At 43.3% G+C, this 14,982-nt stretch overlaps 1 protein-coding gene across 10 annotated transcripts in view; it reads left to right on the forward strand.

Annotated features, from left to right (window-relative positions):
- AAK1 (AP2 associated kinase 1) overlaps positions 1-14,982 on the forward strand; it is a 97,380-nt gene that overhangs the window by 64,595 nt on the left and 17,803 nt on the right. For 4 of the 10 annotated variants that reach the window (XM_067545818.1, XM_067545817.1, XM_067545820.1 and 1 more), the window contains exons 17-20: positions 1,678-1,758; positions 11,713-11,814; positions 12,690-12,791; positions 14,421-14,531. The exons of 4 other annotated variants lie outside the window; for them this stretch is intronic. In XM_067545818.1, the coding sequence (XP_067401919.1) occupies positions 1,678-1,758; positions 11,713-11,814; positions 12,690-12,791; positions 14,421-14,531 (396 nt within the window). The remainder of the gene's footprint in view (positions 1-1,677; positions 1,759-11,712; positions 11,815-12,689; positions 12,792-14,420; positions 14,532-14,982) is intronic. 2 more of the 10 variants (XM_067545821.1, XM_067545824.1) reach the window with 1 other exon arrangement.

Raw genomic sequence — 14,982 nt, forward strand, 5'->3', positions numbered from 1 at the left:
GGGCTGACAGCCTCAGCTGACCTTTTCACCGTTTAAAAACCGTCTTCGTTGGGTTAAGACTCCAGGGAGTCTTCCTGTATTGTAAATTAGCTGTGAGCACAGGTATGTGCTAGTAAGAGAACCAGGTTATAGGGCTGGGTCTGATTTTTTTAGATCATCCTAGAATCTTAATTACTCCAGTGGGGGGGGAAAAATGAAGAAATACATTTTAAAATGATTTCTAAATATAAGTAGGACTTAGAGAAGCTTACGATTGAGCTCGGTAGTTTTGCAGGGACTTGCACCTGCTAGCTGGAGAGCTGTGGAGTAACAGAAGCAGCTTCAGTGAGTGTCTGTGTTGCAGATAATTTTCTCTAGCCACTCAACAGGATATGGGTCTGACTTGCCACTAGCATCAATCAGTGTTGCTTCATCGACTTTAATGGAAAAATGCCAGTTGACACCAATTGAGGTGCTGCCCTCTAAGTTGATTATTTAAATGCCCTAACACGCATACCGTAGGCCCGTGTCCTTCTAGGTGCAAAGTGTCCTTAATTCTCATGGGGTCTCCAGTTTCTAGACTTTTTCCCATGATATTGAAGCCTGCTCAGTCCTCTTAACACAGCTGTGACTATCGTATTCTCCCACTGCGAAGGGTTGGTAGGCATTTGCTCAGTGTCTTCTCTACAGCACTGGAGATTTTTGGTTGAAAGGTGCTATATAGACATAGTTAGTATTAGTATTACAAGAGGAAGCAAGGTCTTGTGGGTAAGACACTGGACTAGGATTCTGACCTCCGTTTAATTCCCAGCTTTGCTGCTGTGCAGACCTTGGGTAAATCTTTCTTAACTACTTTTCTCCATCTGTACAATTCAGATAACTTCTTTTCTCCCTCCTCCTTTCTTTTATACATAGATCGTAAACTCTTCAGAGCAGTCTCTCTCTCTCTCTCTCTCTCTCTCTCTCTCACACTCACACACACACACTCACACTCACACACACACTCACACACACACTTTGTGTTTATACAGCCCTGATCAGGGCTACTGCAGTCCAAATACATAATGGGTTGGTGTTACTCTGTGCCTCTCTTTGGCTTTCATGCTCTATAAGTTTCTTACTTTGCCCATAGACCCTTCCCTGCTCTGAGATCTGTGTTACCTAAGGCATGCCTCTCAGAAGTTTTGTTGATGCTTCCGCAGGGACTGGAAGCTTGTGTCCTCTTCCTCTTAAATGTGAGCTAAGGAGGTAGTGCTGGTGGATTTGCTCGTATTTTGTCAGCACTTGTGAAGTTCAGTTCTGCATGATGCATAAGTGTGCATTTTGGAAGAGGGGCAGTCAATCCGCTTCAGTGGTTATGGCACTGGACTGGGTTGAACCAGACCTGGGTTCTATTCTGGATTCTGTCTAGACCTGGACTCTAGCCTGGGTTTCCCCATCTGTAAAATGTACCTCCTTTGTAAAGCTCTCTGAGATTTACGGATTAAAAGCACAATGGAAGAGCTCCATGGTGGTCTTATTACTAACTTTTCCATAACAAAATAGCCTTGTTTTCCCCAGGCATGGTTTTAAATCTTTTAAGATCTATCTGTGTCTCAGTGCTGCACCATTTCGGCTTGACATTTTTTGCTTTTCTCTCTCTCTCTCTCTCTCTCTCTCTGTCTGGTTTCATGCTGCCTGTACTGCTGAAAAAACAAGACATTCTGAGTCTCGACACTAGCCCTCCACTTCTGACAGTGCCTGATCCTTTCATTCCTCTTCCGTTATCCGACACGCCAGGTAACCAGCACAGAATGTGGAGTTTTAATATCAATATTTCCGTTACTTTCGGATTTATTCCTTGGGCACTTGAAAATTGGGGGCCTCTATCAAAAGCCTGCAGGATTTATTGAAGTCTCTGGGAGTGACAGATGCTCATCACCTTTTGGAAATGGGCCTGCTGGGTGTGGGTGGATGGGTGTACAGTACCTAGCACAATGGGGTCCTCCTTCCTGATTAAATCCTTGGATGCTATTGCAATATCACTACCACCACTAATGGAATTTTTATCTATAATGTATTCCAAGGGTTCAGCTTATACAATAATTGAAAGAATGCTCAGGTATTTAATCATACTTTCTTAGGCTATTGAGATCAGTCTCTGACTTCTAGATATTAAACTCAAACCTTCTCCACAAGACAGTCGATGTTTTCTTCTGGCTCATGGGTTAGCCCTAGTTTTAATAAACATGTGCTTCATTGGAAGCAAAGACAGTCTTGTAACCCTCACCTGTTGTGGCAGAGTCTTCGAGCACAAGTGGTAACTGATCCCATTTGCTTCGTAATGCTTTTTCTGCAGTTCTAAAAGCTGGAGCCAACATTTTCAAGCGTAGGGAGAAGATGTTCAAATGTGCCTCAGCCACATAGGCACATCTGAAAATTTTACCCCTGGTTTCTGGGTAACCCACTGGTCAGTATGTATTCTAGATCCCCATCTCTGCCCAATCCACCGAGGATGTGAGCTTGTTACAGCGACCAGCTACAGAGCCTGGCACTACGGCTGGAGCTGTGGAAGCTCATGCTTTTAGCTCTGAAGATCCCTGGTTCAATCGTTTGATGTTGGCCAACGTGGTGGCTGCTGCACACTAAGTTTAGGCACCTCAGTAAAAGTGGCCTGACTTTTGGATGTGCTGAGCTCCCTCAACTCCAGCTGAGAATTAATGGGAGTAACAAATGCTCAGGGCCTCTGAAAATGAGGTCACTTTTAGGGCTTACATTTTGGGCTAGCCATGCAACCTTAAATTCTGAAACCGAAATAGATATTTCCCAAACTCTACCTCCCCTAAATGAGCGCGCGTCAAGAGCTGATATCCCATTCTATTAGGGATCAGCTTGCATTTTCCTTTTTTCCAAATGCTATTAGAAGCATTTTACTTTCTTGGCTCAAAACCTGTCTGCCTGAAGCAGTTTCTAGACTCCCTGCCCAGTACACACGACAGCAATGGCACAAGCTACCATACGGAGCCATCTCTCTTTCATATTGCTTATTGAATATCCAGACCGCGTAAGCAAGCAGCATTGGTAGCCTTAGCTGCCAGGCAGCTCTTAAGACATTTTATAGAAACCATTAAGAGGAAACTGCCTTCCAACCTCGTCCTTGGGTGTGAATAATCAGAGGAGGGGATTGTTTGTAGTTTCTGAGCTGTTGGACTGTGCTTGCCCCATATGTGACGTATATTTAAAGCTAGAGCCAACTTTGCCTTCCTGAATCCATTGCATGTCTGTTGATAAAGTTCTGGGCTTAAGTGTTTGCGGGATGTGAGCTCAGGTCTGCATCTGGTGCAAGCTAGTGGAACGGTTATGTTCAGACTACAGTGACTTCTACGCTCTGACTTTGGTAGTAAATTTGCTCAGGTCGCAGGCTTATGGATTTTTCTAGTGATCTCTGGCACAAACTCATCCTGCGATTTTGAAAAGGGAGGTGGCTGCCTGAGCTTCTAAAGTCAGCTGTGAAAAGAATTCTGAAATGGAACTTGGCTGACCACTGCACAAATCCATCAGGCAGGACGTACCCTGCTGGCTGGCCCATACCTCTATTGCCTCTGCCTTGCTTCCTGCAAAAACATGTCTGCAAAGTGAGCATAGATGGCTTAGGTGTGAGGGGAGTGGATGCATCTCGTTGGAAGGCAGCCTTTTTATAAAGTCCCTTTTGTCAAGTAGAGCCAGACTTGAGCTAATTTGAACCAATTTGTGTATAAACCTCTATGATTTGCTTTAGAACTTCTTAATTTACTGCAAGAGATGCTAGTTACATATTTGTACTAAATTAGTTGAACTGCTCTGGCTGCGGTCAGTTGGCAAGCACAGCCACTTGATGAATATTTGCTTTAAATGAATCTGCAGTTTTTTTCCAAAAAGGGCAGTGGGGAGGGAGTATACAGCAAATATTTTCAGCTGTAGAATACCTGTTGTTTTAACCACCTTGTTTGCTTGACCTGCCAATAGATTTTGATCCCAGGCCTTTTAGCACTAAAAGCATGAGCCTCTTGAGCTGCAGAAGTAACACTCTGTTAGGGTCTGTCTTCACTGCAGAAATAACTTTGCTTTTTCTTCAGGTGCTGCCCCTAATCCCTCTCCTAGCCACACCCCAAACCCTCTCACCTGAGTTTGGTGGTGCTTTAAACCCAGCCTAGCTGGTGAGTCTACACTGCATCTGGGAATGAGCCTCCCAACCTGGATCCACAGACTTCTGTCTTTGGTGGAGCTCACACTGCTGCACTAAAAATAGCTGTGTAGACATTGTGGCTTGGGCCTTGGGTTGCAGGAGGGCAAGCACCAGCCCAAACCACATCACAGCAATGTTTATGCAGCTATTTTGAGTGTGCAAGCACAAGTCTGTGGACCTGGGCTGGGAGGCTTGCTTCTAGATGTAATGTAGACATACCCGCTGAGGGTTAGAGCCTGGGTACTGATTCACTTGGGCTGGAATGTACTCACTTTGCAGTGAGGATGTAAGCTAAACCACTTGAGTCCTTCTAGTCTCCCAAAACCTTTCCACAATTTGTGTGTGTTCCCAGAAGGACAGACAAGTTCTCCCACAATTCACTTGGAAAGAATCAAAGAGTGGTTCAGTTCACTGCAGCTCGGTGAAACATGGGATGTGCCCCCAGACATCCTAGGTCTGGTCTACACTGGCTGTGGATTTCGGCGGCAGTCAACGGAAGATAGGCAAGCTACGTACAGTAACTTGCGTATCTCCTGTCGACTTCCTTAACGTCTACTTACCGCGGCATTTCCACTGTGCTGCGCCAATGGGAAATGCCCTCCCATTGACACAGCGCTACGCTACTTGCTAGGGTGGATTTACAGTGTTGACTTCCGGGTTTGAGTGAGCGAGTCTTTAGTGCCACGCAGTCGAACCCGCAAAATCGATCCTGCACTGCCGGTGTAGACGAAGCCCTGGGGAATGCAGCACCAGAGAAGACCCAATAACTCGGGTAGGGCTTTGCAGTGCAGCTCTTCCCACCCGGTATTGGTTAACCCAGGTTCTGATCACTTAAGTTAACTCAGCAGTGAAGACACAGCCTTAGACGGCTGGTGTAGCAGACTCTTCTCGCGTGTAGCAGACTCTTCTTCAGAATGTCTTAGTGTTTTTATTTAAATAACTTAACAATCTTAATGTTTCCTCAAATTAGGAATAGTTGTAGGTAAGATGGGGTACAGTGTCCAGTGGAGAAACTGAGATAAAAATTAAAGCAACCATCTAGTGGAAATTGGATTTTCGTTAGCATGTCTTTTTGTTCTGCAGTCACTAATGGAAATGTAACTGGTAAGAGAGGCTGGCAAGAGAGGTATAAAAATATGGCAAAACATCTGTTAAAATACTGGAAAATGAAATATTCATGCTGAAAACATTTTTCTTTGTGCCTGTGTAGGAAGTGAGCCAAGTTCTTCTTAATAAACTTATTGCAGGCTTCGCTGCTAATTAATCATAATGGAGCGGTTGATCAGAATGCTAATTTTTATGCTGCGTGTAGCTATTTGATTCATATCAGTACTAATCTAGCCTACACTGTATGATTGGAAGTGAAATTTTGCACAAAATATTCTGGAAGTTATGAATTAAACTGAGTTATGAAACTTGAAGGCAGATTTTGCTTTGTTGGGGGGAAAAAAAAATCCTCCTCTGTAATAACCTTACATCAGTGTTGGTTTTTTTTACCTGTGACCTATATATAGAGTATGAGTTTACACATTTCTCTTTTGCTTAGGGCCTGTTCCAAAACCCACTGATATGAACAAGCTTTGCATCTCACCCATTAGATTTGCTTTAGCCAAGTACCTATGCACATGCTTGATTTCAAGCATGTAAACAGTCCTGTTTTTAAGTACAAGTTCTTTGCTGAATAAGGACAAATTCTGAACATGCTGAAATTTAAGCACATGAATCAGGATCTCAGTTCTGATGTCACACAATATTAGGGTGTATCGGAACGTTTACCCACTTCTTTACTAAACACACATTCCCAGATGTACATGGATTTATGAATACCTAGGTTGAATCAAGCTTTCCCTCCCAAATGAATTTCCCAACCCAGACATGCAGGGATTCTGGCTTATTTTCTCCTTTCTCTGTGGAGTTGAATGATCTGTTAGGATCAGTGTTCACAGTAAATTGAAACAAAGAGGGTGAGTTCTCAAGGAACAGTTCATGAGCGCAGAAGGGGGAGCTGCACTCTTTTCTGCCCCCCTCCCTCTTCCCACTTTATTCTATTTCTGGTTGACCTCTTGCGACTGCAGGATGGTGGGCAGTGATGGATGGATGGATCTCAGCCTTTACCTTCAGTTATTGTGTCCATCTTAAGTCCCATCTATCCTGGAATAGAAGAGAATTGTCCATCTGTGAAGGATTTTTTAATTATTATTTTGTCAAATATGCCAGTCTCTTAGGAGCTTGAAAAAATGCTCAGAATCGTGAGATTGGCTAGTAAATGGCTAGAGGTGGCAAAACTGGAGCCAAAAGCAAAGGGAACCAGCTTTTGAAGCAACTTCAAGCGTTGTCTAAACACAGATGTGGAAATCTTCAACTATCCTGGTACGGTAAAGCAGGACAACCACCCTCTTGTGGGCATAGTTACACTATTTTATAAAGATGCCTTATATTGGTATAGCTTATTCCCCTTCCTCTATGAGAATAGGCTGTACTGATGTAAGGCACCTTCATACTGGTATAAGTGCATCTACACTGGGGTCATACCAGTGTAACTATATTTGTGGAAAAACTGCACCCCCAACCTACATAGGTATACCAGTACGAACACTGTGGAGGTCAGGCCTAAGGGTTTTGGTGGCTCAGTGCCCATTAAAAGTTTAGTGACCTATACCAAGCCTCCTAGGAGATTTAAAAAAAAAAATCACTCAGTATCAAGAAGTTAAACAGCATCAGTCAAAACAATAGCTTGGAGGGTGGTTTTTTCAATGGACATTAAGGCTTTTTAACAAAATGGAGCAACTTGGATTTAGATCCAGAGCACTGGGAAAAAACAAAATAGAACTGTTCACCCAGCATTATTCAGTGAGGGAGAAATGACTCATATGTAGGGGACCAACTCAAGGTCTATGGACCACTTTACCCCCAGATGATGGAGAGCATAAATAGTGCTTTATGCTGGCCGTTCTGCACAGAGGTGAATTTCAAGTTGCATTATTTGACAAATAGTGCTAAACCTGACATTTCTTCCCCCCCCAAAAAAATCACTGAATTTTTCTTTGTTCTGCGATATTAAATATATATTAATTTGGGTCTGCAAAAACTCCATTAGGAGCATTAAAGTCCAGGGCAATCCTTTGATTAGTCAGAGCCTAAGAGAGGCTTTTGAAGCTGAATAACATAGAAGTTTTTCCTTTAATCTTTAATGCTTGATTAATCAATATGAAGACAACTTCCTGAGTGACTAATCTATATTACTTCAGCTATACTTACTTGTGGTCCCTTCTGACGTTATGATTCTGTGATTGGCCCACGCACCTGTGCCACAGATGACTTGGCAGGATTTTTACAATCTTGTTTTTCTTTCTCAGTTGACACCCGAAGAAAAGGACTCTGCTGTGTGCTCTATTGAATTATCTTTCTTTTTGCTTTTCCTCCATGGTACAAGAGTGAGTAACGTTCCTGTGGTGTGCAGTGCCCGGCTGTAGAGATCTTGGCTTTGAGATGTTGCAGCTTGATTGTTCAGAGTGGTATTGAACTATTGTGGAACATCATAGAGAAGGGCTTTTTGTTTTGTTTTTCTTCCTTCCCTGCTTAATTTGAAAGTCTCTTAGGAATCCTCATTTATTCTCTCCTTCTTTCTAATGGACTGCTCCATTTAAAGGCCCATCAGCCTCTCTAATATCTAGGGCTTGATAACGGCACTTTTAAAAAAAATCACTGATAGACCAGGACATTCTGGGATCATGTTACCATGCATGGATGCAATATTCGAGCCTGAAAAAATTTCCCCTTAGCTGTTGCAGATGGAAAAACCCTGATTCATGCAAATCAACTAATAGCCTTGCAGTACCTGGCTTGCAAACACCTGGTACCACATGGATTTGGAGACACAGGCCAAATTGTTCAGACCGGATGGTCTAATGCAGTGTTTCTCAATTGGTGTTCTGCGGAACACTGTTCGGGTTCCGAGAGCAGCTAAGGGGACCATGCATTAGCTGCTGATGGCAGAGAAAACCACTTGAATGTCCATTCCAGTTGTGCACTAACTAGAGCATCCGTGTTGGCTCGTTCAAGCATATCCCTTAGTAGCCTGCACTTCAGTGATATAGCCTGGGTGGTGACACTAATGCAAGCTGTGTTGGACACATTCCCATTACATTTTAAGCTATTCTATAAAAACAGAATTTAACACAGAGCTTGCTGTAATAAGCCTTGATTTGGTAACATAAAAATGTCAGTGATTTCTGTTTTCACATTAGACTTGCTATTATTCATGTAACTTATCTCACCCTTTTTGGCCCCTAGTATAAGAATAAGTTCACTAAACCTTTAGAGAAAACATTTTAGTTACTTATTTAAAGTTTGATCAGACTTTAAATAGATTCTTTCCTGTATGTTGTAGAGATTTACGGGTAGATTTTTCCAAAGCACAGATGGCAGTGAGGTGCTAAACTTCCTCTGAAAGTCAGCAGGAGTTGTGTGCCTAGATGTTATTTGTAGCTTTGAAAATCTCTCCCTTATTTATCTTCTAACTGATCAAACCTTCTGCTAGGAGAATAACAGATCTGTCACAACATTATAAAGAAAACTGGGGTTATAGACTCCATCCCATGTGATATAGTGGAAGATGCAACTAGCACTAAGCATTGTGTGTTGCTCGAGTGTTTGGTAATTGATTGTCACGTCACATGTGGAAGGCAAGATATATGGAAGGCTTGATGATGATTGATGATCATTTGCTTACCTAGCCAGCAGCCTTATTAATTTATGTAAATTTATGGGGAAGATTGGGTGTACTTTGGCAACCATGTTTGTACAGATAGTGCAGTGAGACCCTGAGCTCTCCATCGTAACTTGTTTCCTGCAAATGCTTCTGTCTCTCTTCATGCATGATGATCTTTCCAATTTCAGTCTAGTGATCTGACAACATTGGTTTCTCCCCAACCAATAAGTGACCTCAGATCCTCTCCATAAACTTTCCTGTCTGAAATAAAAACGAGTGTTTAGCGCAGACGTTATTTCATGACTGGGACAGATGGCAGCTTGATATCACTAGAGAGGCTGAATGAGCAAGGTCTGTGCACAGGAAATAGTCTGAGCTAAAACCTAATTTCCTTCTGTAAATGTATTTTTCTTTTGGCTGGTGTCTGTGGTCAAAAGTGAAGTTAGGCTAAAGAGTTTTGAATTGGCGAACCGGTTTGTGCTGTTGTGAAGGCACGCTCTTATGACTGGATGATGATGATGTCGTCAAGAAGCTAAGCTTGTAGTTTATGCATAAGCATGTTACCATAAAGAAACTGCCCTAATCGAACTGTCAGAGAGAAACACCTCTTTAATAAAACAGCTTAAAGCAGAGCTATAGATCAGTTTACATAGAGGTCGCTGAGCACTTTAATAACCTATTAAGCAGCCTTCACTTCATCGCCAAGTGGCAGGTATTGGCTTTCACCAACCACTGACCACCCGCTGCCATTACCATGCTTCATCTCACAATCCTTAAATGTAGGACACAGTACAACATAACATAGAGACTCTGGGTAGGGCTGTTCAAATGCCTAAAAGCTACTGGGATTTATATTCCTAAGTCACGTAGGAGCTTTTGAAAATCTCATTCTGTGTGTGTTTTAAATTAGAACAAACAGGACTAATGCCGTACATTAAGCAGTCCCATTACTTTTGAACTTCCGTTCCCTGCTCCCTGCCATCTATGCGTTTTGCCTAGCTTAGATTGTAAATCCTATTCTGGAGGTATGTAGTCCTTTTAAAAGTATGTCAAGTGCTAAGTTCTTATGAATGCTAAGTGACAGTGCTGACAGATCGAAATTGACAATGAAAGAAAAAGAAATTAAAAACAGGCAAGAAATTATGGTAAAGAACTGCTAAAGTTTTCATTAAGCTTACATTGAAAATTTTAAAACTCGATGGTGGGTGGGAGGGGAATCAAAATAGGTCTTTCCCTCCCCCCCCCCAAAAAGAGAAGCTTTTTCCATTTAAAAAAAAAAACCAAATTTTGGTTTGAAAAATGTTGACCAGCTCTCTCTACAACTCAGTGTTCTCTCAGACAGCTACTCAATGACTAGAGACTCACTAACAATACTCTTATCTTACAATAATTAACAGAAGATGTTTCATTGAGTCAATTCGTGGTTGCGTGTCTGCTAAAATTATTGCCTTCTGGCTGACCAAAGAGAGATCCTTTTGCATGTAAGGGTGATGTAGATGATCTGTTTTGGGGAGGGGATGGGGGGGGGGGGTAGCACGGAAATGAAGGAGAAACACATGTCACTAAAGAACTATGGGGGTGGAGCAGAGATACATTATGTGGTTGGGGGTGGTGATGGATGAGAATGGTTTCCAACAAGCAAGGTTGCTTTCAGAAAGTTTGGGTGTTCAGCTAGAGACCCTGTGCAAAGGGCTGAGTTTCAGAGTTCAGTGCTTCTGGAAATCATGCCCCTTGAAGACGTGTCTTGAATTTGAATAACTAAAATGCTAGATCTATTTCAAAATACCAAACTTTGTAATGGTAACTGTTGTGCTATGTAAGGTTTGTACAGTGATTAAGAGGATGAGCCAAATTTTACAGGAAAGGTAAAACAAGAAAAAGGGCCCAGACCAAACTTCCAGTCTGAACACCACAGATGGGGTCTGATCCATAATTCTCCACAGTTTTGTGTGCCCGGTTGATTTCTAGGTCAATGCAACTTACGCCAGCCTCCCAGTCTGCCCATGCTAACCTGTTACCTCAGCACTGCCTCTGGAGGAGTTGTCATGCAGCAATGGAAATTATAGGCACACCATTGAAAAAAATGTATTGGTACCTGGGCAGCTGTATAAGCCAAAGTTAGATCTGTGAGCCTTGGCTTGGTGGTAGTTTAATATTTTCCAGGTTTATTCAGCACCTAAGGTCTTATCTTTATATAAAGATTCTAATATAACCAAAGACCTTCCTAATATAGGAGGAGATAGGGGAAGGTTTGCAAGCTTTAAACTGTTTTACAGTTCATGGGCTCTCAGATTTTTATGCTTTCAATGCTGATGAAAGACTTGGCTTGTTTCTGCTATGGTGACTTTCTGGAGGCAGCACTACCTGGTGGTCTAGAGTGGGGCAGTGGTGGTTAAAACACCCGGGTTCTGTTCTTGATCTTCCACTGAATTGTGGAGTGACCCTGGATAAGTCACTTAGGGCCTTGAGTTCAGCAAAGTGCTTAAGCATGTGTTTAAGTCTCATTGATGTCAGCATGACTTCAGCACACGCTTACATGAATTAGCGCATTAACCTCTGTAGGTGTGTGTTTACCTATAAGTAAAAGGAGTCTGTTTTGCTACTACTTTGAAGTGCTTTGAGATCCTTGTTTGGAGGGCGCTATATAAGTGGGGGTATTTGTTCTTGCATAGAGCCTTCCTAATATGGGATCAACAGCCTCAAATGTAAGATAATCAGTCCCCCAGAGGAGCAGCAGTTTAATGTCTTTGTTTTTGTTTGTTTTTTCTTCTTTTGGCTTTCTTTCTGCTTCCTTCCTTCCTTTTTCTGCGTACCTCAGAAAAACTGATTGAGGGTCTCAAATCTCCTGAGACTGCACTTCTGCTCCCTGATATCCTGCCTCTCGCTGACCCCTTCAGTTGCACCTCTGATGCTGTGAATGGTAAAAAGAACAACCTGTAATTTGTATGGCATGTTCTGTTCCCGCATGCTTACAAGATAAGTGCGCATGTTTATGCTGCTGGGCATAGGCGAAAGATAAGTGAGCAGCGATCACAAAACACACCTTGCTTAGAAGATGGTATGGGCAAAGGGCCGAATTCGCCTCTCAGGGCACCACACCCCTTGACTCCAGTGGGAGTCACAGCTGAATACCTACTGGAAGAATCTGCTTTAAACTATTGAGGTTTACCATATTGTCGTAAATAACGTGGCAGTGGGGTGTTTGGGGAGGGAAAATGTGGGCCCTATGTAGAGGGAGGATTGTGCACTGGGTGAGGAGAACGGACGTAGGGACTCTCTCTCTAGGGGAAGGGTGGTTGGGCACTAGTTTTGGACTCAGGAGATGTGCATTCAAATCCCTGCTCTGTATGGTCTGGGGCAAGTCACTTAGCCTCTCTGGGTCTCGACTTCCCATCTGTAATATAGGGATAATACCACTGCCCTACCTCAAGGAGCATGTGGGGGATAAATGCACTAAAGACTGAGAGGCACTCAGATCCTTAGGTCCTTATATGGCCCCATTACCAAAGAGAGAGAGAATTTTAATGGATGATTTCTTGACTGTTTTTGTCCAAAACTTAAGACTAATAACTTTCAGACTCCGGGTGATTCCTGAGTGGTCAGTATAACAACCAATCACTAAAAACAAACCTGAGTATAGTATCAAGCCGTCACATTGTTGCCCGTCTAGCTGACCTGTGTATTAAAGAGGTACTTAAAGATTCAGACAATTGCCTTCTCAGCTACTACCTGTGCTGTATTTGGTAAACTAACTTCTTGCTTCTCTCTGCTCTCACACTGTGTGCGTTCGGAAAGGGAAAGATGACATAGCTGTTGAGAGTCTCATACCTGGCCTCGAGGCTCCACTGTCCCAGCACCTCGCCTCCCAGACCGACTCAGTTGCTTCCAACAGAACAGGTTGGTGAGATGCCCCAAACTGAAATGAGTGGTAGAGTTAGTGTGGTCTGTAGGACCTCTTTATAGTTAATGGGAAGACATTGTCCACTTGACTACACTGTTCTCTCTCCTTCCCCCACCCCCACCACCAATTTAAATTGACCATTTCTTTATAAAGCTAAATTCAGCCGGTTCCTTAAAGGTCAATGTTAGCCTGCTGGAGAAGAGTCTTACAGACGCATTTGGTTATTCATCTTTGTTCCAGAGCAGATGTTACGATGGACTGACAAGTGCTGCTCCTATGAGCGTGCTGCAATTTTTTGTTCCAGTATATGGATAAAGAAGCCTCTGGATCTTGAGGGCATAGAAGTATGGGTACGTCTACACTGCAATCAGAAACGTGAATTGTAGCATGTGTGGGCGGGCTCTAGCTCTCTTGAGAGCCAATAGCAGTTAGGCATTGGCAGCACAGACTAGCTGCTGGAGCGCAAGCCCGCCGGGACCCTGGTTATGTATGGGAGTGGCTAGCCCGTGCTGCCAAGATAACGAGATCAAAGCCGGCTCAGGTATGCCTGTGCGTGTGGCAGTCAGTCCCCCGATTGCTGTGTAGACAGACCCTCTCTCTGGTTTGTTAATCCACTAATGTCTTTAACACATCAGAAACAAAAAGTCCCCCAAAATTAGCATTCATTGGAATCCTGCATCTCTGGTTGCTAGTAGTGTGTGGCTAATACGAATGTGAAATTTCCCTTGTTTCCTGCCGAGATCTCCTGTGGCTGTTACGAACGTTGGTCTTTAGTGTCATCTGTATCGTGTTTGTGTTCTGTAGCTGGCGGTCCATCCCTCTGCCTTGCCCCATAAGCCCTGATCCTGGGCGGCTCTTTATACCGTCTCAGAGCCCCACTGACTTTAACAGGGCGTTCAGCACTGTGCAGGATAGACCCCTGCTGACGGTGTCACCACGTGCCACAGGAGACCAGTAGTTTTAAGCGACCTGAAACGTTACTTGGCATTAATGGCATCTAGTCTGGTCTCTGGCTGACAAGCCTCTCTCCAAGAAGTTTAGCTTAGTTATTTATTTATCTTGAAAAGGATATCAGTTGCATTTAAAATACCAGGCTTGCAATTCCTAGCTTCCCCAAAACCACGGATTCAAATCCTCTTATGAGCAACTCAGTCCTTCTTGAAGTAAATAAATGAGTTCCATACAGTCTGTGTGTCCTTCAAACAAGACTTTAAACCATGCCAACAATAGCGAAAGCCTCCTAGTTCCAGTCTTGACTGACACCATGGGATCTTTGGATAGTGTTTATTTTTTTGCAAGAGGGGGAGGGACTGTCGTTCTCCCGGCTCAAGTTTAGCCCACTCCATTGTGCAAGATTCTGACTTTGCTGCTGTCACAGCTCCAGAGGCGGCTGCTGTCCTGGGGCGAATCTGTAACACTTTGGGATCCATCAAAGTTCTCTCTAACGACTGGAAAGTTTCCCTTCCAGAACAATGTTAGATTTGGCTACAGTGTGGGTTCTGCAAACCGCCCTTTCCGTACTAACTGCATGGTAACAGGAGTGTGACAGTATTAATCTAATAGTCTTGTGTGTGCTGTTTAATGCTGTCGTTGCTGTGGCCTGATGGCTGTTAATCTGGATTCAGACTCTCTCACTGGGGAAGATTCTCTACTTGACTGCTCTCTGCTTTCTAACCCCGCTGCTGACCTCCTGGATGAGTTTGCTCCCATAGCTATTTCAGCTCAAGCTCACAAAGGTAAACTGCCCCTGAGCATTTTTGTCATACCTGTACCTGATGTTCTAACCTGTTGTAGGGCCAGAGCCTCGGCGGGTGTAAATTGAAATCAATGGAGCTGCGCTGATTTACACCAATTGATGCTCTGCCCTATAATCTTCACTGGGTCCTTTTGCCTTGTTCCCGGAGTTGGTGACACTTGTAACGTACAGTGCGGCCTTTAATAGTGGGGGGGGCATCAAATTACCAACCAAAAAATATGAAAACAGTTGTTCAGAATGACTCTGCATATGAATGCATTTAACACTGGCTGCATGTTTTATTGTGTACATGTGTGTAACAGTATTTGTCTTAATGCTCCAATATTCATTGATTGATTGATTGATTGATTTTAAGGCCAGAGGGGACTATTATAGTCATCTGATGGACCCCATGTTCTTTTGAAATCTTGTTTCCCCTCTCAAATAGCCAC

This window comes from Emydura macquarii, unplaced genomic scaffold (genome assembly GCF_026122565.2).
Source record: "Emydura macquarii macquarii isolate MOO-44397 ecotype Brisbane River unplaced genomic scaffold, CSIRO-AGI_Emac_v2 contig_1110, whole genome shotgun sequence".
NCBI classification, from domain to species: domain Eukaryota; kingdom Metazoa; phylum Chordata; order Testudines; family Chelidae; genus Emydura; species Emydura macquarii.